Source organism: Lissotriton helveticus, chromosome 3_1, assembly GCF_964261635.1.
Source record: "Lissotriton helveticus chromosome 3_1, aLisHel1.1, whole genome shotgun sequence".
Taxonomy (NCBI): Eukaryota; Metazoa; Chordata; class Amphibia; order Caudata; family Salamandridae; genus Lissotriton; species Lissotriton helveticus.
The window spans coordinates 182,865,575-182,891,154 of NC_136061.1; the positions used below are offsets into that span (position 1 = coordinate 182,865,575).

The following is a 25,580-nucleotide window of genomic DNA, read 5'->3' on the forward strand; positions in this document are numbered from 1 at the left end:
GTTGTGTGTACCCACTCCCATAGGGGGAGTGGTTTCAAACCAGTGCCTGGCGAGACACTAGAACGTGTCTCGCAAGACACTACAATGAGTGCGACGTTGATCTGGGGTTTTTGACATCATCGGGGACTGACGGCTGTCGCACTTTAACTTGCAACTCAGTATTGTTATACTTTTGCCACGATAATTCCGAATGTGAACACCAGATGGCAGTATAGCCCAAAACATTTAAAGCTGCAATTGAATCTAGACTGCAAAATGAGTTTAGTATGTTAGCAAAATTATTCATTTGCCGTTTTGTCATCAGCCGCTGTCCCTTCTGTCTTCCCATTCTTTTCAGTTTGCGATTTGCTTCTAAGCTCTGAATTTTAGGTTCAGATGTCTATCTCCGATTTCCACTGCATTTCCTGTTTTTTCACCATGTTGCCGCTCAGATTGCACTGCCTTTGGATTCTGCCTCTTTGGTTGTGCACTTTACGCTGCACAGGACCCTCCAATTAAGCTACATCACCAACATGTATGCCTGGTCAAGCTCCACCTGTGTTTCGGTCTTGGGTTCCACCCTTGATTGTTAATTGTAAGCGGCATCTCCTTATTCCAAGCTGCACCTCTCTGCTTATGCATCCTAGGTTGCATATATAGATTCTGTCTTCAGTGATACCTCCGGCCTCTTCAACCTAGAACTCGCCTTCGTGCATTCCAGCTGCGGCTTCTGTTCTACGTTACTCCCTTGGATTCTATATTGCAAGCTGCATGTCTGAATCATTTGTCTCAGGCTACACCAAGCTGTCCTCCATCTTGGGCTGCACCTCCAAGCTCTTCATCTTAGAATGCACCTGTAGGCTGTCCATCCTAGGACACATCTGAGCATCTTCCCCTCAGGCTGCACCTTCAGGTTTTCTATCTTAGGAGGCACATCCACACTTTTCACCCTAGAATGCATCTTCAGGCTGTCCATCCTAGGATGCACCTCAAAATCAGTCTATCCTAGGACGCAGCTCGAACTCTTCTCCTTAGGCTGCACAGTCAGGTATTCTGTTTGAGGAGGCCCATCCACACTCTTCATCTTGGAATGCAGCTGCAGACTGACCATAAGGCCAGGCTGGGAACCAAAACTGGCCCTGGCAAAGAGCTCGGCCTGCCCCCCTGGAAGCGGCCGTGCTGTTTGCCAGGGCCGGTTTCGGCTGATTTTGTTACAGGGGCCGATTTTGCAGCTAAGCTGCAAAAATGGCCCTATAACAAAAACGGCCCCCAGGGGCCCAAAATCGGCCCCGCCCTAGCGGCCCACCAGGGAAAAGCCCGGTGCCCGCTACGGCCAGTCTGGCCCTGGCTGTCCATCTGAAGATGCACCTGCAGGTCCTCAAATTTAGGCTGCCCCTGCAGATTGTCATCTACAGAATTTCTATCCTATGATGCATATTCCGGTTCTTCTTTTTTAGACACACCTGCAGGTTCACGGCCTTAGACTAAACTTAAGGAGTTTTCATGTTAGTCTGCACCTGCAGGTTCTTCATCTTAAGCTGTACCTGTAGCTCCGCCTGCTACAGTTCTCCTGCGCAGCTTGCCCGCAGTCCGCAACCCTCTGCTGCCTAGCTACTTGCTGCCCTCTATTTGTGCCTCCTCTGCTCGTTTCTTGCTCTGTTTTGCCCTTTCTTCTCATTTTTCTGCCATTTGTTTTGCCTTTGCTGCTCGCTTTTCTGCCCTCTGGTTGGTCTTTTCTGCTTGTTTTTCTGCCCTCTGTTTTGCATTTCTGCTCAATTTTCTGCCCGATTTTGCCTTTTCTGTTAATTTTTCTGCCCTCTGTTTTGCCTTTTCTGCTTGCTCGTTGCTTTGCCTTTTTCTGCTAGTTTCTTCCCGCTGTTTCCTCAAGCCCTGGCTTTTCGACACAGTCTTTGCACCACAGCACCCACATACCCCCAGGAGTGACAGTGCCACGCTCTACAAATGCTGATTGATTAACCCGCAGAGCCTTCATTTTAGGATCCACTTGCAGGCTCTCAGTCTTCTTAGGATGCACCAGCAGGAACTCCATCTAGGGGTTCTCCAGGATTTGCACACAATCCATTTTGGACTGAGTTACGTCTTATGGTGTCGAGAATAGCAGCATTTTCCCACGAAACAACAGTTTTTGTGGCTTGAACCTAGTTTGAGTTCTAGAGTCACGTGCTGTGATTTATTCTGCCTGTCATGAAGGGGCTCAGAATGGCTCATATGACATCCACTTTAAGCTCGCAGTGCCTCAGGACGTGACCTCTGATTTTGGTTCCTTTTTCCACTATTTTGTTTAGCAGTATCGAACACGACTGCCAGTAAATATTTTCTTTCGACTTCACATGAGAATATTTTACCAGACAGATGTCCAAGTTCAGAATCGGCGAAAGAAGCAGATGACATCTTTGTTTATCCTCATAGTCTCCTCATTTTGAGGAACAACATTTGTTTTTGTTGCAGGCAGCTGCTGGATTAGTTCCATACAATAGGCATGTTTTATTAAGTCCCATTCTTCTGAGTAATCTCTCCGACATCCCCCGAATGGTGGTGAATGGTCGGGGACGCAACGTTTTATCATTTTTTTGTAAGGGCCACAGCCTTTTGGACTGTCTTCATTTGGCACAAAAAGGTTGTCATTGGTTGTATGACGACTGTTGCTTTGGTTTTCCTGTCTCCTAAGTGCCTGATGGTTGCTGAGTGGGTCATAATTGATACCCTTATTTGCCTTGTGCCCCTCCTTGAGTGAAAGTTCGCCATTTGTAAGGGACTCCAGTATGAACTCCCCCCCCCCCCCCTTTGTAGCCTTCCTACCTTTATTTGTGTCTTTTGTTGCTCTATGTGGACTTTAGGCGTTTTCAATTGTGAACTAAGCATTTGCTTTCTGTTATACTGCACACACTTCAATTTTTTATATTAGGCCACTGGACAGTTCTCAATTGCAGATCTCTCTTTTTCCACATTAGTTCGTGGGTTTTACCAGGTTTGAGATACATCGACTAGGCAATTGTACTGGATAATAAAGTTAATACTTGTTGTTAATTAAAGAACTTACAACGGAGACTGGTTAACCAATTTTGTTTGAAATAAAATCTTGATATTTTTTGTGAATTGAGAAAAATCAGTTTTTCAAGTGATTGGGGTTCGAGCCGAAGTCCATTATTTATGGTCTTCAGAATAAAGTGGTGGTCGTATAAGGTCAATGTCGAGCAGAGGTTGGAGTTCTTGTTACCTTGTTCCTCAGTGTATAATATCCTCAATACGTGCTCGTAATTTGCATAGTGATAAGTCAAGACAGCACTTTACACTCAATATGCACACACTTTTCATGTAAGCCACCCAAATTCCCAGTGGGGACTTTACATTTTTCAAAAATGTTTTTTAAGTCCTCTCCCTTAAAAGATCATTAAATATTGGTTGTAAAGTCTGCCACCAAAAAAAAGTTTCTAACCACTTGAGAGGCTATGTCAGATATAATGGCCAAATAGTTATTTGCAGTAGACTAGAATTTCCTGGATGAGGGTCCAGAATATATTAAATAAATTATAATATAATATATGATGTGACCGCTGTCTTCCTACAGTTGGTCACAAATTCTTCTGCCTTGCACTCGTGTCACTGGTGTATTCTTTGTCCACAGGCGTATCTGCACTCCATGAACATCATTCACCGAGATCTGAACTCCCACAACTGCCTGGTGCGAGAGGTGAGAGGTCACGACAGCACTATGATGTGACGTAACTCTAGAATGTGGGGCTTGATGAGGGAGCAGATCTTCCTCACTATTCTAGTCTTAGTTAAGGGGAGGTGTACAAACACGAGTCTCAAACCAACATATTTCATTTGATTAATATGATTTGATTGTATTTAAAGCCCTCATTTGCCCTCAAAGGCAGCATGGCACAGAATTTGTTGTCAAAAACAGCTGCGAGGATAAAAGAAACATATGGGGGGATAACCAAGGGGCAGGACAAGAACCTGAGCATCAGGGCAACGACTTAATAAATGAGAACGTTTCAACCTCCTGAAAGCCATGTGAGTCCCCCAAATCTTGCTTTCTTAGCTCTGGCTTTGTTCAGTAGATGCTTAAAGTTGGAGCATCAGTTCCTCCCCGGCGTAGAAAAGCTGAATGGATGTTGTAGGCATGTTTAATCTATATTGTAATGTGCCTTATGCAACAGGCATAGTGTCTTGAACGTGACTTATTGCCTAACTGGAAACTGATGGAGGTGAATTCTGGTTTGGGACACATGATTTGTCATACTATTCGTGGGACAATTTTCTCACTACGTAGTTCTGTATCCTTTGCAGTTTATGCATATTTTCTTCTGGGAGACCAAGTTAGATGGTACAGTCGTTTATTATAGATATAATACAGGCAGAAACCACTTGAGTATGATACTCCAATACCATTCGATATTTGAGGCTGTAGAAAGAAGCTGAGGACACCAGTTGATTTAAGGATTGAGGAGAAGGTAATGGCCCAATTTTATTTCCAAATATTTTATTTCTGGTGTGGGGGATCACCAAAGGATAAAGGCCAGGTGCTATTTTGCCAGTGCTCTGAGATTTCTTTTCAAACACTGGAACTTCTGTCTTACGAGCTCCTTTTAGACATAGTCCAGTTTACATTAGAGCTGGGAGCTGAATTATCTAGTCAGTTAACCAACTGGGTGTTATCAACATAGGAGACTACAAGACAGTTTTCATATCTGATTACTTGTTTGGGAGGTTTTATATATGTGTTAAAGAATACTGGAGACAGCTAGGAGCTCTGCAGCACCGCCATCTCCTCTCCTCTTCCTGTGCCTGACTTTGTCTCTTCTGTGTGCGCAGAACAAGAGTGTGGTGGTGGCAGACTTTGGGCTTGCACGGCTCATGGTGGATGAGAAGAACCAACCAGATCACCTGAAGAACCTGAAGAAGGTGGATCGCAGGAAGCGCTACACAGTGGTGGGGAATCCCTACTGGATGGCGCCGGAGATGATCAATGGTACGTCATCCGCTGGAAATATTATGTTATGTTGAGGACCAGGGACCCCAAAGAGGGATACATCCAATAATGTACAGATTGTAGGGAGAATAATGGGAAAGATGCATTGATTTAGAATTGTTGGATGAGAAAGCCATGCAGGATAAATAAGACTAGAATGGGAAAATGTGATCCAGTATAGGATGCTGGGAGGCAGAAAGGGCCGTATAAAGTTGGAAGGAGACCTATGGGAGAGGAGTAGAGGTGAACCATGTTATAGGGAGAAAGGGAGAGCCACATGTGTGAGGTAAAATGCAAATAGGCTGATGGGGGAGAGTAGGAGGTCAGTTTTGAGCAACTAGGGCAGGAGCAGGTTGGTCAGGGAAAGAGAACTGGAGAGGAACCATGGGGGTGATAAAATGAAGAAACTGTGAACCCAGGGGCAGAGAGAACTCTGGTTTACAGCAAAACATGCAGAAGCGCCCTCTGGGAGAGAGGGTTAAGAGCTCCTTAGAGGAGACAAGAGCTGTGAGGGGAGAGTGGAACCTTCGCAAGAAGCGAAAACCGGATATAGAGTTAAAAGGGGAGTACCGCTGGGGGTGAAGAAGGGAGCCTCGTAGCATATTGCGAATGGAAGAAACACTAAATGCGATACAGGAAGAAAACAAGAAATGGATTGTTTTATGGAATGGAATCTGGTGGACCACGAGATAACTATGGAAACCGAGAGAATAAAAAGTGATGGCTTGAATGGGGTGGTGGTGGTGATGAGTCTCTTTGGTGTTCATTGGATATCCATAGGCTGAAGTTACTAGTGAGACCCCTTTAAGCCAGGTGTATTGTTTCTTGTAACATCTGTTCATTCTTTGCTTGCAGGAAGAAGCTATGATGAATCAGTGGACGTGTTTTCTTTTGGGATTGTCTTGTGCGAGGTATTTAATCCCATGCGCTCCTTTGTGAAGTATTGATGCATGAACCCTTACGATGCACTGTATAGAACTTGATCTGCTCGTTTAATATGCCTAGTGACCGTATAAGAGCCCATGACCAGAAGACTTGATGCAAATATCAGGAAGATCCTTCATTTCCCCTTTTAGAGGCAGTGTAGGCATAGAAAGCGCAAAAAAGTCAAAACAATACAGAATAAGCATGCAGGAATGAGGACTCTTGCATAATGACGTGAACAGCAGACGGATGCGAATACTTTGGAATCTGAATTACAAAAGTAGTCGTAATATTGTGTTTTTATAGAGTACCAGTTACTACAGAGGTTGATGTTTCATACCACAGTAAAGAACAAGTGATGCTCTTGTCCAGTTCAATAGAACTGATATTACCTTTGTCACTGTCCTATAACAACTGATTGCTGGAATCGAAGTTCATCCCTTACTTTGTATTATGTATGTGGTCTAATTTTGTCTTCCCATTCTCCTATCCAGCTGATCAATTATATGGTCATAAGAGGCTGATGTTTTGTGTGATAAGGTCTTTTCATGAGGGTGTGTACTACCAGGGGTCTCGGGGAGAATGGGTGATGGAGGTCTCTATAGTTTGTGTGTTTGTTAATAGTTGTATGTTTTTTGACGCGCTATCGGGAAATGGGTGCTGTGTGAAAGATATCTGTATGCACCAAAGGTTGTGCCTGGCTCTCCATGGAGCATATTATTTAATTCCTTTATTTCTTATGTGCTGTTAAGGTAGCTAATGTTTTTCTTTTTACTTTCTAAACCTACTGTACTGCAGCCTCCTAAGGGGCCATATATATGATGCTTTTTTGAGGTCGCTATCGGCCCGATTAGGAGAATTCAGGCCGTTTGCGACTGCAAATTTTTTTTTTACTTTTACAAATGCCCAATTTGTGATCCGGCAACTTATTACCAAATCACAAAATAGGTGTGCGATTCAGTATTAGGAAGGGTCTTGTTTAGGGCGTTCCTGCCTAAAAGCAATTCGCAGTGGTATATGTAAATGTTTTGCGGCCGATATGTAATCTCATTTTACCGTCCGCTCTGAGTTGGTGGTAACCCATTCACAAATGGTAAGGGGTCCTCAAGCACCCCTTACCCTTTGTGAATGTTGGGGTAAACATTTTTAAGAGTAGGCAGACCACTGCCTACTCTTAAAAAAAAGAAAAGAAAACTTTTAATTTTACATTTTAAAATACATCCTGTGTTCCGTGAAGGAAAACAGGATGCATTTATAAAAAGAATTGCTCTATTGAAAAGCAATCACAGACATGGTGGTCTACTGACCCTAGCAGGCCACCATCCCTGTGACTTTTGCGATTTCCAATAGGTCACAAACCAAGACCTACCTCATGAATATTAATGAGTTAGGTCTATTTGCGACCCACTGGGAATCATTAAATGTGTACATGGGGTTTGTAATTCCCAAATAGTGAATCGCAAAAATGTGCAATTTGGAAATCGCAAAGCCAAACCTATGTACATCTGGCTCATAGCTTTGGGGTTGTACGGAGTTCAGTATACTTGCCACTCCTACCATTCCACAATACAATTTTTCATATTTTTCTTTAAAATGCTACGCTATTCTCGTAACCTAACTTTTTATGCAGAAAACATAGTTGAACATCTATTTGAAACTTGCGCCTTCTCCATGCACTGCTTCTACCCTTTTATACTATATCACTTGTACCATATAAATTAGTAGTATTTAAAATAACACTAATGATATTGCAAATCACATCTGTGAGAGCATAGTGCATGGTATAGTTATAGTTAATATAGTGTGGCTATTGAGTTAAATACACTGTGTATGGAGGTGCGCGAGTTAAAATAATTTGAAAGTGTTACGTGAACTATAAATTAAAGGTATAAGCTTAGAATGTTAATTTTTTATGTACTTTAAGAGTGGTTTGTAGATAAAGAGTAAATAAAGTTATAGTAATTTAAAGGTAGGTATAACTGGAACTTTAGAATTTGTAATCTTTGTGTAGTTTAGGTTTGGTTTGTATATAAAGAATAAATATAGTGTTCCAAACTATAAAAAATCTTTAACCTTTGGGTTCTATCACAGAATTTTTATTTTTTAATTTTAAGAAAAATGTGTTTTAAAGCGCACAGTTTTGTGTCGTCAAGTGTTGGTTGGTAAGTGGAGTGGTGGACAGTAGAGTGGAGGACAATGTGGTACAGTGTAGTGTCGTAGCGTGTAGTGCTGTATAGTGGAGTAAAGTGGAGTGGCATAAAGTTGAGTAGCGTGGAGTGGAGTAGAGTGGAGTCTAGTACAGTGGTGTAGAGTGCAGTCGAATAACGTACAGTCCTGTGGAGTATGGTATCGTCAGACACTCCGGCATTTCACAATTCCCCAAAAAATCGTGATATCAGCTGACTAGCGCGATGGGTGCAATATTTACTGTTTTGGCCGCAACACAATGTCTCCTGGGAGACAGCAAAAAAAGGTTGCCGCCTTACTGACTGCACGCGTAAACGTCACTAAGTGCCATGGTTATACCATAAAATAGCTGCTTCTTCCTGCAGCATTATAGCTGACATTCTGTGTCTGAATTTGATGCTCAAGATCTAAGCCTTTAACCCATGTGGCTCTGATATTCAAATGCACTACTTTCCATTAGTGCCAGAGTGGGGGCGCTGGCGCCCCTCTCAGGTTTATCCAACGTGGACAGGACTTTCACTATGATGATGCCAGAGGGGGTGTCGGTTCAGGCAGGATGTTATCAATTTCAATTTTCTGCCGGCCCGGGCCCCCAGGATTTGCTGCCGACACTCGTCACTGGGGTTAAATTATAGGAGGACGGGCAAGACTTGTCTGTCCTCACTGACCTGGACATGTGCTGTTGCCCTGCTGTGTGTGCGGGGGATGGGGGGAGGGACACCGGGGTGTGTGTCCGGTCATGGTGAGTCTGAGATAGATGCTGAGTGTCTTTAAAAGTCAGACTGCGGTGCCACTATGATGAGCTCCTCTCACCGGGACAGACTACAGTCAGATCGTCAGAAGCTGTCTGCAACCAATGAGTGTGACTTCAGACACTTGAGCTACAGAAACAGCGGCAGCCTGAGGCAACAGCCTTTATTTTCCCAGCTGCACAGCACAGTTGTGAGTCAGAGACTTTTGGTAAGTTAGTCAAAAATTAACGTTGGTGATTAGAATGTTCCTGCTCAGGTTGGAGTCTTGTCTGCTAGCATTTTGACTCCCAATGTATTAGCGCAGAGGGATAATAACCCTTGTAGGTATAACACGTAGCACGCATATTCGCAAAACCATATTTTGAAGATGGCTGTAAGTTATTTACTTGTGGAACTTCTGTGGCACGCTGCAGAATTCCTTTTGCGTCCAGAAGTTTTCGCGCAACAATAAAAATTTCAAGTTAACTCTGCTGAATAATATTCCTGCTTTTGCGAGATCAACGTTTTGTCTAGTGGAAGTTTTCACTGATGAGAATTTAACGTAGAAGATCAATATGTATTGTATTGTATTGTTTTGTAATTAAACTTATAATGGGCACAGCTACCCACATGGGGTCTCCCGGCACCAGCTAAGGTAGTAGTGGTGAGGTCAAGCAGTCTTCACTGAAGGAAAAGCAAGGTTTTAAGCTTTTTACGAAAGTTCGTCAGAGAAGGCTCAAGTTTCAGTGGCGCTGGAAGAGAATTCCACAGTTTAGGGGCAAGACAGGAGAAAGAGCGTCCGCCCATTCTTGCCAGTTTGAAACGTGGAATCAGGAAATTCCCTTGGGACGAAGATCTGAGAAGGCGGGAAGGAGAGTAAGGTTGAACGAGAGACTGGAGGTTGGCTGGGGCTAGCCCCTGCTTGATCTTATGCATAAAGCAAAGGGCCTTAAATTTGATTCTGCTTTCGATGCGGAGCCAGTGTAGATCTTTAAGATGAGGGGAGATGGGGGATCTCCAAGGGACTTTGCAGAGTAGACGGGCGGCCGAGTTCTGAACAAGCTGGAGTTTCCTCTGAGACTCCGCCGTGACTCGAAGGTAAAGTACATTGCCGTAGTCCAGGCGCGAGATGACTAGGTTTCCAAAAAAGGGACACTGTTCCTAATGCAGGGTGCAAAAAGTCACCAATGCAGGAGGGTGCAAAAGTCACCCATGTGTGAGAAAAGGAAAATAAAAAGGAAAGAAGAAACAGAATCCCTAGGTAAGGGGACCCACAGAAAAGGGAGAAACCATTTTGTGTCCTCTGTTGCCCTCACACACCTCGAAAGGTGTCGAGCTTCATCCTCGGGCAGTTGCTCCTCATAGGGCCGGCGCTGCAATTCCCTACGGGTCCCCCGAAGGGTCTCTTTATTGGAGATCTTTTATAGGACTGCCGGATGGTGCATGCGGTGTGCGGGGTCAATTGAGGGTAATAAAAAGTGCGTGCAAGTGTAAAGTGAAATTCATAATGGATAGCCATGCAGCAATTGTTTTAATCATGTACCTTGAGCAGACTCAACTGCTGAATAAAATCTAGCCCCAGTGGCATACTATGCCTGGGTATAGAAAGACATAGGTCAACATGTTTCGCGCCTGCGTCGCCTTAAGGGTCGTTGGCGCTTCGTCAGGAGCAGAATTCTAAAATGTAAAGTGCACGTGATGGACGAATTAAAAATACCCTCATAATCGATCAGGGCGGGCAGTAACCTGTATAACCAACGTCTGGCTACAGCTGCATGTTTGTAACCGCTCCTGGTCAGTACCTAGAAAAGAACAAAATAGGATATACATTTAAATTAAATTTAAGCACCAGGAACACCTTGATGCCACATCATGTGCCAGTGCACATCCAAAACATGAAATTATCAAAGATAGCAGGCGCATGATACACAAGTTCACACCAGGAATTTGAGGATGCTTGGGCCAGTAAAACATAGATAATTGCATATGAGTGGGCCCAGAAAATTGGATGCAGGACCCTCGCATAAGAAATATTAAAAGTGCGGGGGTGATGTGGGACCCAATAGTACCCCTATATTCTGTAACAAAAGGTCTCAACCACTCTATAACATGATACTCGAAAAGCCTCGTCAGGAGTCAGTGCCCTAGAGATGTTATCTCTTAATACGTTCTCACCTCGCTGTGCTGAGGAAAACGATCCGCTGGCACCAGGCAATGGACTCACCCAATTTACCGGGCTGTAAAAGTAACAGATCAAAGGGAGTTTACAAACAGACAGGGGATGCCCAATAAAGAGCGCTAAAGGGTCACGGTACCAGAGTCCCTTAGAAGCATCTACTCACAGCTTAAATTGGGTGCAGCCTCCTCCACACCTACCCCATCATTGCGTCGGCCAGGAAATGCAGTGGCACTCCCCAGTAACTTTATAACCAGATCACATGGGTCAGGTTTGCTGGGCGTATACCCTATGCGGTAGATCCTATTAGGTAAAAAACATCAATGCGCATGCTTAGGTGCTACAACGTACCGCGCATGTGCAAAAACTCGGGTAAACTACTCCCCCACACATGCGCAGTTTGTGCGCTCTTATTGTTCGTGTACTCTTGCGGAAATACATAAACAAGCAGTACACTCATGAATAATGTGAAAGCTCAACACGGTAATAGAAACCAGTGGTTCCAGATGAAAAGTGACTTAAAAAGTTACTCGTGTTAAAAAACCAAAATTGCGGTGGTAAGAGCTACTCAAAATAGTGCAGGTCCCGCTGTTCTGTACGTAGACCCCGTAGATCTAGTGGGGGTCCCAATTATTGATGCCTGCCCAAAGGATTAAGAAAAATAAAATAAATAAACTCCATATTGTCAAAGTAAGTGGGTATAGAGGGTTCAGGTAAAAATGTCACTCATGGTGCAAATGTCTTCATACCTCTTGCCTCACCCATATAATTTAGGAACCAGATTCCCAAAAATTGCTACAGTGAAAACACATATGCGGTTTCCATTGGCAATCCCCACTGGCAGAAAAAAGATGTCCCATGCGCCTGTAGAAAGGAAGAAACAAGACAAAAGGGGATAGAATGGTCCCTCGGCTGGAACGCCGTGCTTAAATTACTATACAAAAGAGAGGGGGGACCGAGGAGCTATTAAAAGGTCCAATGTCCATGCTCCTTATTTTAAACTGATTTCTAAAAAAGGGGGACACTGTTCCTAATGCAGGGTGCAAAAAGTCACCAATGTAGGAGGGTGCAAAAGTCACCCATGTGTGAGAAAAGGAAAATAAAAAGGAAAGAAGAAACAGAATCCCTAGGTAAGGGGACCCACAGAAAAGGGAGAAACCATTTTGTGTCCTCTGTTGCCCTCACACACCTCGAAAGGTGTCATGCTTCATCATCGGGCAGTTGCTCCTCGTAGGGCCGGCGCTGCAATTCCCTACGGGTCCCCCGAAAGGTCTCTTTATCGGAGATCTTTTATAGGACTGCCGGATGGTACATGCGGGTGTGCGGGGTGGTGGGTCAATTGAGGGTAATAAAAAGTGTGTGCAAGTGTAAAGTGAAATTCATAATGGGTAGCCATGCTGCAATTGTTTTAATCATGTACCCTGAGCAGACTCAACTGCTGAATAAAATCTAGCCCCAGTGGCATACTATGCCTGGGTATAGAAAGACATAGGTCAACATGTTTCGCGCCTGCGTCGCCTTAAGGGTCGTTGGCGCTTCGTCAGGACCAGAATTCTAAAATGTAAAGTGCACGTGATGGACGAATTAAAAATACCCTCATAATCGATCAGGGCGGGCAGTAACCTGTATAACCAACGTCTGGCTACAGCTGCATGTTTGTAACCGCTCCTGGTCAGTACCTAGAAAAGAACAAAATACGATATACATTTAAATTAAATTTAAGCACCAGGAACACCTTGATGCCACATCATGTGCCACTACTGTGTGCACATCCAAAACATGAAATTATCAAAGATAGCAGGCGCATGAGACACAAGTTCACACCAGGAATTTGAGGATGCTTGGGCCAGTAAAACATAGATAATTGCATATGAGTGGGCCCAGAAAATTGGATGCAGGACCCTCGCATAAGAAATATTAAAAGTGCGGGGGTGATGTGGGACCCAATAGTACCCCTATATTCTGTAACAAAAGGTCTCAACCACTCTATAACATGATAACTAGGGCCTGGACTACCGTGCGCCTTGTCGAGTCCGGGAGCATCCAGAGGATTTTGCGAAGCCTCCCTAGGATGGCAAAACAGGTGGCTGCCACTCTGACTACTTGGTGCCGCATGGATAGTGAATCGTCCAGGACAAAGCCAAGGTTCCGTACCTGCGTGACAGGCAGGGGAAGTGAACCCATTTCTGGAGGCCAATGTTGGGGGCCCCAGAGGTGTTTGTGTTTGCCTAGGATGACCACCTCCGTTTTGTCTCCATTCAATTTCAGGAGATTAGTCTGCATCCATTCCGCCACTCGGCTGAGCCCCATTTTGAAAGCAGACGGGGCACAAGCTTTAGCCGGGGGAGAGGGAGAAGATGATGTGAGTGTCGTCTGCGTATGAGTAAAGGGAAAGACCAGAGTCTTCCACGATGCTTGCCAGGGGCCTCACATAGATATTAAATAGCATAGGGCTCAGTGAGGACCCCTGGGGCACCCCATGCGCAGACGAACGAACAGAGGAAGCTGAGTTGGAAGAGAAGACCTGAAATGAGCGACTGCTCAGAAAAGAGGAAAGCCAGGCCAGTGCAGGGCCAATCACCCCGGCCGCCTTCAGTGCTTTCAAAAGAACAGGGTGTGAAACCGTGTCATATGCGGCGCTTAAGTCTAGGAGAATACGCGCCGAGGTTTCGCCCTGGTCGAGGCGGGAACGCAAGTTCTCAGTAACCCCCAAAAGGGTGGTTTCTGGGGAAAAATGGGTGCGAAACCCAGATTGAGACGGGTGTAAGAAGCCTGTAGCCTCGATGTGGGAGGTAAGGTGAGAATTAATATGCCTCTCTAAAATCTTTGAAAACATTGGCAGCAAGGAGATGGGACGGTAGTTGGAAAAAGTCTTAGGATCAGCGCCAGGTTTTTTTAGAAGAGGAATCACCATGGCTCTTTTCCATTCCTCTGGGACAATGGATTCTCGTAGTGAGGAGTTCAAAAGCTCTTGAATGACCAAGAGTAGGTCCGGAGAAAGCTGTCGGAGGATATCAATGGGGATTGGATCAAGGGGAGAGCCTGAATTTACCTTGGCCATGCAGTCGCGAAGCGAGCTCGGATGGAACTGGGGCCATTCTGAGATCTGTGCTATCGGGGATGAAGGGCCAAGTGTGCCCAGGGTAGGAGGATCAAGCAGTGTACCAGAGGGGGCTGAAGAAAGCGATTTGTAGATCGTATCAACTTTAAAGATGAAGAAATCGGCGATTTCGATACATTGAGTTTCCCCCAAAGCAGGTGGAGTAGGGGAGGTATTTAAACCTGCTAGCTTCTTCACCATTGAGAATAAAGCTTTCGGCCGGCTAGTGGCGCTGTTAATAGACTCCAGGACATAAGAGGCTTTCGCCTTTCTGCAGGCTCGGTGGTACTGCCTAACTGCAGAACGATAAGTTAGTTTATCATTTAGAGCATATGTCTTTCTCCAGGATCTTTCCTGCTGTTTGCATTTGGACTTCGGAATTTTCAGATCGTCCGTGAACTATGGTGCTGGAGGGAAATGGGTGGTGGGGCTTCTGCAGCTTAACGGCAGATGACAGTTAATGTTGGAGGACAGCCAGTGATAGACTTCCTGGTTCAGCGAAGTACACATTAACTTGGAGACAGGGCGGCTGACAAGTAGTGTAGCGTTGAACGCAGGAATATTTAGTGTGGACCAAGCTCTGTAACTGCCCATAGTGACCGGGAGGGATGCTTTCCTAGTGCTCTCTACGGCAGGCTAAAAAAGATAGCAAAGTGGTCTGACCATTCAAGGGGAAGAGCAGGGGTGCTGCAATCAAGCGAGATGTTTGAAATGACTGGGTCAAGTAGGTGGCCAGCCTGATGAGTCGGACCCTGATTGCGAAGTATTAGATTAATAGCGTCACAATCAGCTAAAAACATACTGCTTGAGCTGTTTTGGGTGTCTTCTAAGTGGAGGTTTAGGTGCCCCAAGATCATGAAATTGGCTGTCTTCAATGCAAGCGGAGCTACTCGTTCAGCAAACGATGTTAACCATCGGGTGGATTTGTCGGGGGGACGATAGATAAGTATTCCCGAAAGTGTCAGTTGGGAGGAGACTGCGAGTTTAAATAAAGCGGCTTCGCAGTCAGGGAATGGAAGAACTTCCAGTTGACAAGAGTGTATGGCCTAGAAAATAATCGCTATCCCGCCACCTTTCCCAGTGACCCTGTCTTGTCTGACAATGACAATGGTAGAGCACTGGCCACATCTGGGCCGGAGCTGGCATGAAGCCAGGTTTCGGTCAGGAACAGCGCATCTGGCTGGGCAGAGGTCAGGAGATCGAAAATATGATCTTTGGTTCTTGGTAAGGATCGGCAGTTAATACTCCAAAACTTATACGATAAGGTCAAAGGTACTGTGGACATAGTCTCTTGACTAAGGAAGAAGTTACAGTGAGGGCATTTAGCCGGGTCGTTTGCTAATGGATCAAGGGGAAAGCAGGTAAGAGAATGACCTCTAAGCCGATGTAGCTCCTACGAAGAGTAGGTAACTGAGTTACCGAGATCTGGTGTAATTTGGACAGAGTATATGGGCGCTGGGCGCTCCGGGGTGTGGAAGGGCGCAGACGGGCTCGCCGCGCGCCACCGGCGCGCCCGCTGCGCTCGTCCGCTGCGCCTCCAGGAGGGGGATACCATTTTATACTGTGCAGGGTGGGAGGGACGAGCAAGTAATCTGCTCGCCCTCTGACTCACCCAAGATGGCGCCGGCAAGAAGTGACTCAGGCCGACGCAGCGCCTCATCGGCTGCTGTTGGCTCCGGGTTGCCGTGTAGGTGTGCGCGGGGGTCAGGAGATGAAATGGGTGAGTGCCCAGAATAAATGTTTAAAAACAGAGTCCAAAGTTGAAGATTATAAAGTGCAGAAAATCAATTTATTTTAAAAACATATTAACACACACTGTTCCCGGCTACCGCCTCAGGAACCTGACACGCACTCTCCCTATGCCTGCTGCAAAGAACGTGAATCAGGTTACAAGAACACTAGGTTAGAGCCCGTCCATTTCTGGTACTTGGCTGCAGTTTCAAGATATTGCTAGGGGTTCTAATTGATCAAATGAGGGTATTTTCTGGTTCTTCTCTTTCTCTGACTTCCCTGGACTTCAGTGCTTGATTTTGTTTGGGAGAAAGTGTCACTCATAGTCGTCGTTTGTCGCTCATAATTACTTTGAAATTAGGAAAATGTCACACATTAGCAATCTGAAATGTTGGCAGCTATGTAGCTAGTATCAGCACTTCAGAAAAGCTGGAAATATTTGAAGGCCCGTTTTAGACCATTGGGTTTCAGAAAATAGGATAGTTTTTTAATGAATTTCGTATTCCACTCACAATAAAGTGTCTCTTAAAGTGCCACACTAAATTCTCGGCATTACTTTCTAGTAAAGCGCTCTAGCAGCAAACGAGGACTTCCTGTATGGGGCAGGACCCCCTACAGTTTTTTTCTCATCCGCTGTCAACTCCTTCGAAAGTGAATAGTGGCCCTTTTGCACTTTGTGATGCCTACACACTCCTACAGTCCTTTGTCATGTGCGCAGGCCTAAGGCCATAGACGTACGAAGGGTGGTTTAAAACTGGTTATTTATTCAGAGTGAGACATGACCCAAAGGGTATCAGAATGCCAAACAAGTACATAGTAGCAAATTTACGACAGTACAAGAGAGGCATCAACATATTAAAAACGAACAGCTTGAATAGTCCAAGTTAATAAAAACTGTCACCAAGAGACATGTGTACAACGATGTAGATAATAATAACAAGGTCCAGACGATGTACTTTGAAACGATAAATGACATTGAGGACATCCTAGGCAAATAGATCAGAGTGGTCTTTGTGTGAAAACTCCCAGCAAGATATGAATTTCTGTTATGCTCCAAAACAACAAAAAATTTAGTTTTGCGGCGTCAATCTTTCTGGATTCACCATGCTGTGCATTATTCCGCGGTCTAGTTGTTGGGTCCGGAATCGTAGTCTTTTCTCACTTTTTTTTTTCTCGTAGCCCAGGTGGGCATAGGCGTCCCTCCTTTTGGTGTACTTCCTGTGACATCGGCACGCTTCCTGCGGAAGCTCCCACCTTTGGGCGCCATCTTCAGATTCTTTTTTTCGCCGTTGGGTCTGGATCGTCACTGAGAGGTTTCTGAGTTTTTGGAGAAAAGAAGAAGGAAAAGACTGAAATCTACCGAAAAAGATTGGAGAATACATCCAGGAACAAGACCACTTAGCCGGGTCGACGAAGAAGGAGGAGAACATCGCAGACTTCAACGTCCAACGGAGAATGCGCACACAGGGGGCTCCTTGAGCGCAGGAATGGACATGACTCCTTTCAAATTCTGCCGCAATTGCCACCACAAATACGCGCAGAAGGACCAGCACCCGGTTTGCAACCTCTGCCTGCCGGTCGACCACGAAAGCAAGGATTGCAACGTCGACGTCGACCCCTAAAACCCAGACATGGGGATGATGGCGTCATGCATACACCTAGTCCCCAATATACGACTCCACATGAGACCATTCCCGGAATGGCTGCAACAACAATGGTCACAGGCTACAGGGAGTTGGGAAGATCTAGTGGTTGTAACGCACGAAGTGCAAGAGGAGTTAGCTTGGTGGAACAATGAGAACATAACAAAGGGGAAGCCTTTAATACCACAAAACCCAACAGTGACCATCACCACAGACACGTCCCGGAAGGGATGGGGAGCACACATGAACCAGCTCAAGGTGCGGGGTCTGTGGACTCCAACAGATGCAATCAAGCTCATCAACTACCTAGAACTAAAGACAGTGTTCTTTGCCCTAAAAGCCTTCCAGAAGCAACTGTACGGGCAAAAAGTGTTGATACAAACCGACAACACCACAACGATGTTCTACATCAACAAACAGGGAGGAACACAATCGGTCACACTGTCCAACCTAGCACAGGACTTATGGAGATGGGCCATCCCACTCAAGATAGACCTCCTAGCTATACACCTACCAGGAAAGGACAACGTGGAGGTAGACTGGCTCAGCAGACAAACATCGGCATCCCACGAGTGGGAGCTCAATGCACAAGAAACACAGAAGCTATTCAAGAAGTGGGGGACACCAACAATAGACCTATTTGCAACACACCAGTATTTCAAAATGCCGATACTTTGCATCCAGGCAACCAGGGGAACATTTGCCTACGCTTTTCTCCGAGATACCACTGATACACAGGGTACTCCGCAAATGCAGAACCAGCAACATGACGCTGATTCTGGTGGCACCACAGTGGGCCAGACAGTCATGGTTCTCACAAATAGAAGAGATGGTGCAGGGACCACCTCACAAGATCAGGAAAAGAAAGGACTTACTCTCCATGCAAAACGGGGATGTATTCCACCCAGAGCCAGAGAGCCTCTGCCTAGCGGCATGGCTCCTGAAGACATCGAATTTGAACACCTGAAACTGCCGGAGAGCACAGTGCGGGTGCTACGAGAGGCAAGGAGACCTACCACACGGTGGTGCTATGTGGCGAAATGGAAAAGAGTCACACAATGGTGCATCAGGGAAAAACTACACAAGAAGATGACGAGGGAATCAACGGTGCTAAAATGTAAATGTAAATATGTGTATACTTGTAAAGCGCACTGCCGCCCCATCTCGGGGCATCCTGGCGCTGTATACCGCTGTGGAACCCATCCTGGCTTTCCCTGTGAGATGCCCCCTCCAGGGCACCCCCAAGGTGAAGCCAGGCATCCCAGCGCTGTTGGGGCCGTTGTGGAGATTAAGCAAGCTATTGCCCAGAGTTGCAGAGTGGGACCCATGATTAGAGTAGGCACCGAGGCGAGAATGATCGAGTCCGCGGACATTGAGCCCAAGACCCTGCCGCGTCGGGAATTGAACCCTGGTCCCGGGCCTGACCTCTGCTTCAGGGTCTGCCGCTTCTAACCAGTGAGCCACACTTCTCCAAATACTTAACACACCTGCTAAAATCAAACCTAATTTAGTTCTAACAGAGCTCATGAAGCCGCCTTTTGAGCCCATACATAAGGCCTCACTACAATTGCTCACGATGAAGGCAGCCTTTCTAATGGCAATCACCTCGCTACGCAGGGTAAGCGAACTGCAAGCACTAACGCTACAAGAACCTTACATTCAAATACACAATGACAGAGTGGTGATGAGAACGGACCCACACTTTATGCCAAAGGTGGTGTCAAGGTTTCACATGAATCAGACAATACAGATCCCAAGCTTCTTTCAGAAACCATCCACAAACGCAGAGAGGGCACTGCACACTCTGGATGCTAGAAGGGCAGTAATGCACTAGATGGAAAGAACTAAAGAGCACAGGAAAACAAAACAGTTCTTTGTGTCCTTCGTAAGCAGATTCCTGGGTAGACCAGTAACAAAGTGAACCATCGCACGATGGATCGCACAAACTATACAATTCTGTCACAAACAGGCAGGTCAAGAACTAACGGAGGGGGCACAAGCCCACTCTACCAGGAAAAAGGGAGCGACAATAGCTTTCCTGGCTAACACACCCATTCAAGACATGTGCCTGGCAGCAACATGGGCTTCAGTGCACACGTTCACTAAGCACTACTGCGTGGATATACAAATGAACAAGGAAGCACAAGTAGGACAGAAAGTGCTTCAACATATATTCAACAACCAACGCTCATCTTCCACCCAGCCGCCACAAACGTAACAAACCGCTACGAAGTCTATGCACAGCATAGTGAATCCAGAAAGATTCACGCTGCAAAACGAATAGTTTCTTACCTGTCGTTGTAGTTTTGCAGCTTGAAGATCTTTCTGGATTCACTAGCGAACCCACCCACCTCTGCCAGAAAGATGAGGCACGAGAAGAAGGTGGAAATACAAGCACAATATACAAACAGACACCTTAAGAGACAAAGTGGAAATTCATTTACTTTAAGGAAAAACTTGATAACATTGAAAAAGGATTCACGAACATAGCACAGAAACAAGAAAAAAGGAATCCGAAGATGGGGTCCAAAGGTGGGAGCTTCCGCAGGAAGCGTACCGACGTCATAGGAAGTACACCAAAAGGTGTGACATCGACGCCCACCTGGGCTACGAAAAAAAAAAAAGAGAAAAGACTACGATTCCAGACCCAACCACTAGACCACGGAATAATGCACAGCATAGTGAATTCAGAAAGATCTTCAAGCTGCAAAACTACACCGACAGGTAAGAAACTATTCGTTATGGTAGAACTAGATGAAGAGAGCAGATTCCATTACCAGGACTAGGGGCAACCTACATTAAAACAGGTGTAGAGGAAAAAGTTCAGTCGTCAGCTATGGTAGGAATTTGCACATAACGAAGATCTTAGCTTCCTTTCTTAAAGGATGAAGTGGACTGAATTCTTCTAATGTAAGGAGGAAGCGAAGTCCAGATTCTCTGGGCAACTCTGGAGAAGGCTCTGTCATAGGTTTTCTTCTTCTGGAAGATGGACGGTTTCAGCACTAGGTCCCTGGCGCTCCAAGATGGTCTGCCTCCCCCAGAAATCTCAATTTTTTGAGGCAAGATACATCGCAGTTTTGTGGCGTAGTGCTTTGTGTGTACTACATGCCCGTTTGAATTGAATTCTGGCTTCAAGTGGTAGCCAGTTAAGAGCCTTCAAATGAGGAGAGATGTGGTCAAATCTTTTAGAACCTGTTAAGAGTCTTTCTGCAGTATTAAAGCAGGTTTTTAGTGGGGCTGTAGAGATCTTGGGTAAGCCTGATAGAGTTGAGCAGCCATACTCTATCCTAGAAATGACTAAGGCATGTACTGCCAATTTAAGGTCTGTAGCTGAAATAAATAGTTTCATTTTCCTTAGATAGTTCAAGTGAAATCAAGCCCTTTTTACCATCGATTTGATGTGAGTTTCCATATTTAGGTTCTCATCAAGTGTAATTCTAAGTGATTTGGATGAGTCAACAGGACTGTTGTACAATTTAGAGCAGTGATCGTCTTGGTCCACTCCTTAACATCAGAGGAGATTTTGGGCAGAGAAATGAAAAGAAATTCAGTTTTTTTGTGTATTAAGCTTAAGATGATTGCAGGTTAGCCTCTGTAAGGTTACCTTTAAGGCATCATTCATTGACTTGATCTCCTCCAGTGATTAAATCTTCATATAAATCTGGGTATCATCAGCGTACAAGTGGAAAGAAGTGTTAGAGTGCTGTAGAATTTCAGTTAGTGGTTCGACATAAAGGTTAGAATGTGAAAGGGATAATGCTGAGCCTTGCGTAACTCCTATCAAAATAGGGGTTAGACAATGACAGATCATGGTTAACCACATATAGGTTCTAAATTTATAAATATGGTAACCAAGTATACAAGCAAATATACAGGGCGCTTTGCAGTTAGTCTTGGGATAATTGATACAGCAATAGTAATGTAGGTGCTACTAGGAGGGGAGGGTCGGTTACCAATTCAACCCCAAATAGTATCCTCAAAGAAGAAAACACAAAGCAGCAAAAAATGTCCCTTTCCGAGCACTCCAAGTGTAATGAAATATCACGTTTGTTCCAAAATATAGTCTCAGTCCACTTTTAATTCAAAGTGTCAGTCCAGGATCAGTGTTCATTTATGTTCCTTTTTACAGCCAGCTATCCACATGATACAGTCCATAAGACAGATGTTGGTATCTTCATAAATAAAGTGCAGCAATAAAGCCGCAGAATCTCCCTTTTGTGCCGCACATTTGTAAAATCTATGCCCCAATAGCCTGGGGGTCTGTAGAGTGCAGTGGCATGCAGTGGAATACCACAGAGTGGAGTGGCATACCGTAGAGTGACATACAGTGGAGTGGTTTGGCATACAGTGGAGTGGCGTATAGTGGAGTTAAGTAAAGTGAAGCAGTGTACAATGCAATTGCATATATTTGAGTGGCGTACAGTGGACTTGTGCACAGCGAATAGGATACAGTGGAGTGGTGTACAATTATATGATAGAGGCATGTATGGCTAAACCACGTGTCCTTCTACCACACAGCCCGAACCATGAATGCGTCTTAACCAGGCATTTCTTTTTTTTTTATTTCAGTAGATTTTTATTGAAAATTATATTTACATGGTGCAGAGGGTATACAGGATATACATGGGAGATACCTGAGGACAAGGGAAAGGGGCCCCCGGGGGAGGGGGGGAGGGGGGGTTTAGGTAGTGATTTGCATCCATTTGTCCACTTTATTCTCACTTCTTCAGTTCCTCTTGGCATTCCCCCTTCCCCTTTGCTGAACTGTCCAATTGTGGTTCCGTTCCCCCGGTGGCGTAGAGAGAGAGGTATAGAGAAAGAGTAGAGAGAGTAGAGAGTAGAGAGGCTCGGCTAGTTATCAAGTAGGCGATCTTAGTAGTCTATTCAGTAGTGTCATCTTTCTTTGGGCTTGTTTCCCTGTTATCTCTCTGGCGATCAAGGTGGCTTGTGTGAGGACAGGTAATTGTCCAGCGAGAGCCACATTTCGCTTTTCTTTCCTGCGTTCGGTAGGCTGTTGGTTGTTATGTTGTCAGCCCCCCGCAGGAAAATGACCCAGTTAAACCAGGCTTTGAAGGTGGCTTTCGCTGTGTCCTTCCAGTTAGTTAAAACCGTCTTGACCGCGGCTGTGAGCAGGAGGTCAATCAGGTCTCTGTCCGCTACGGATATTATGGACGGATCGGTGTACCCCAGTGCTAGATGGTGGAAATCAAGTGCTAGTGTGGCCCCTGTGACATCGTTTACCAGTGTGTTAATCGAGTCCCAAAATTTCCTGACCGTGATGCAGTGAAAGAGGAGGTGTGCCAGGTCCCCCTTCTGCTTGTTACAGTTCCAGCAGAGGTAGTTTTCTCTAATGCCCATGGATGCTAGTCTGGCTGGGGTCCAGTAGGCCTTGTGTAGGAGCCAGAATTTTGTCTGATCTAGTGTTGTTGTCACCTTCCTTCTTGATGTGGATGACCAGAGGTCGGCGTTCTCCTTGTCAGTTAGTTTCCTCCCTGCCACTGTTCCCCAATGGGCTGTGATTCTGTTGTTAAGTTCAGAGGTCTTGGGGCACAGGGCTTTGTACATGTGTGCTACTTGGTGTCCTATTATGTTTAGGCTCGTGGCATATTGCAGTAATGATGGTGTGCGCTTAGTTATGTTAGCTTTGGTGATTGCTACTCTTATCTTTAGGAAGTTATAAAGCTCTGCGCTTCCAAACTTGTGTTGTTCCTTGAGTGTGTCAAAGGTGGCTTGAGTACCCTTGTGCTGCAGCTGGCTTACTGTGGTTATGCCGTGTCCGTACCAAGTTGGCATGTGTAGTGTGTTGTTTCTGTATTTTATTTTAGGGTTGTGCCAGAGGGATTCTAGCTGCGTTTGCCTGATGGTTAACCAGGCATTTCTTTACCACACAATTTCGTTGTAACGGCATGAATGGTAAGGGGCAATGCGTGGTTAACTTCGCCACTACGCCCCTACCCCTGCCCTAAGCCCTAAATTACAAACCTCTACCTGCCCTGAAAATTACCCATTTCCCTCCCCCTGTCCTAAGGCATAAAACCCTGCCCAATAACATATACCCCGCCCCCTCGCGCTGTCCCTGAAACTACCACAACCCCTTCCAGTGCCCTGTGCCCTAAAATCCTGCACCCAATTAATAAAACTAGACGCCCCACCCATCCTGAGCCCCAAACCTGCCCCATTAAAAAAAAACTTCCACCCAAATGTAGCCCTTAAAACTACCCTTCCCCTTCCCCTCCCCCCGCCCTGATCCCTAAGAACCTGCCTCCTTCTTAAAAGTACCCCAACCCACTCCCCCTCACTGAGCCCTAAAACCTGCTCCCTTCCCTAAAGTACCCGGAGACCCGACCTCCCCCAAATCGACCCCCAAACCTGACGCCGGCCCCACTTACCTGTCTGTATCCTGAGCTTCCTGTTCTGACACTTCTCCCCGAGCCCCCGCCCATCCTGAACACTAGAGCGCATCTGCCTCAACCGCGCATATGCGTGGTTAAGGCAGATACGTTGTTCGGGCAAGCGTGGTTACACTTGCAGTGTTGTGGGACTCAGGGCTCTGGCCATGTGTTCTGGACGTTTCTCATGGCGTACAGTGTAATAGCTTTGAGTGAAATGGCATACACCAGAGTTCCGTACATTGGAATAGCGCACAATAGAGTAGCATAGATTGGAGTGGCGTACAGTGAATGGAATAGAATGGAGCGGCGTACAGCAGAATAGTGTAGAGTGTAATTGAGGGGAGTTGCGTACAGTGGAGTTGCGTACGGTGGAGTTGCGTACAGTGAGGTGGTATCAAATGGAGTGGCATAAAGTGGAATAGTGTTGAGTGGCGTACAGCAGAGTTGACTACAGTGGAGTGGGGTAGAGTGGAGTATCGCACAATGGTGTGTTGTAGAGTGGAGTTGCATAGAGTGCATTTGTGTAGAGTGGAATAGCATAGAGTGTAGATGGGTAGAGTGTAGTTGCGTACAGTCTAATTGTGTAGAGTGGGATGGCATAGAGGGGAATAGCGTAGAGTTCAGTGGTGTAGGGTGGCATGCCATAGAGTGGAGCTGCAGTAGAGTTGCATGGAGTGGTTTAGAGTGGAATAGCGTTCACTGTAGTGGCGTACAGTGGAGTGGGGTAGCATCAGTAAAGTGCCGTGGAGTGGAGTGGAGTGGTGTTGTGTGGTGTTGACTGTTGTAGCATAGAGTGGAGTGGCATACAGTGAAATAGGGTAGAGTAAAGTGATGTAGAAATAAAATAGCGTATAGCGGAGTGGCGTAGAGTGGTGTGCCTGAAAATGTAGTGGCGTACACTGGAATAGCATAGAGTGAAGTGGCTTACACTGGAGTGGTTTCAAGTGGAGTGTCACACAGTGGAATACCGTAGTTTAGTGGCATAGAATGGAGTGGTTAATAATACAATAGCGCAGAGTGGAATGCCGTAAACTGTAGTGGCGTGCATTGTAATAGCATACAATGGAGTGCCATACAGTGAAACATTGTACAGTGGAGTGGTTTACAGTGGAGTGGCATAGAGTGGAACAGTGTAGAGTGGAGTGGTGTACAGTGTAGAATAATAGGGTGGAATAGCATAAGGTGAAGTGGCATACAGTGCAGTAGCATCCATTAGAGTGGAGTGGAGTTGAGTAGTGGTGTACAGTAGAATAGTGTAAAGTTCAGTGGCATAGAGTTTGGTTGCATAAAGTGAAATAGCAACCTGTGGATTGGCGGAGAGTGGAACAGCATTCCATGGAGTAGTGTAGAGTGTAGTGGCATATAGTAAAATAGCATATAGTGGAGTGGGATAGAGTGGAGTCAGGTAGAGTGGAGTTACATAGTTTGCAATAGTATATAGCAGAGTTGGTTAGAATCGAATAGCGCACAGTGGAGTGGCGTAAATTAGACAGTCTTAGAATCGAGTGTCATAGAGTGGAACAGCTTGGAGTATAGTGCCGTCGAGTGAAGCTGCATACATTGGACTAGCGTAGAGTGGAGTTGCGTACCATGGAGGGTCATACAGTGGAGTGGCGTAGAGCAGAATAGCGAAGACTGTAGTGGCGTAAAGTGGGATACAGTGGAGTAGCATACAGTGGAGTGGTGTAGAGTGTAACAACATGAATGTAGTGGCGTAC

General features: G+C 45.6%; 1 protein-coding gene across 2 annotated transcripts in view; it reads left to right on the forward strand.

Annotated features, from left to right (window-relative positions):
• LIMK1 (LIM domain kinase 1) overlaps nucleotides 1-25,580 on the forward strand; it is a 251,007-nt gene that overhangs the window by 217,802 nt on the left and 7,625 nt on the right. For both annotated transcript variants that reach the window (XM_078679557.1, XM_078679558.1), the window contains 3 exons: nucleotides 3,626-3,691; nucleotides 4,822-4,978; nucleotides 5,834-5,889. In XM_078679557.1, the coding sequence (XP_078535683.1) occupies nucleotides 3,626-3,691; nucleotides 4,822-4,978; nucleotides 5,834-5,889 (279 nt within the window). The remainder of the gene's footprint in view (nucleotides 1-3,625; nucleotides 3,692-4,821; nucleotides 4,979-5,833; nucleotides 5,890-25,580) is intronic.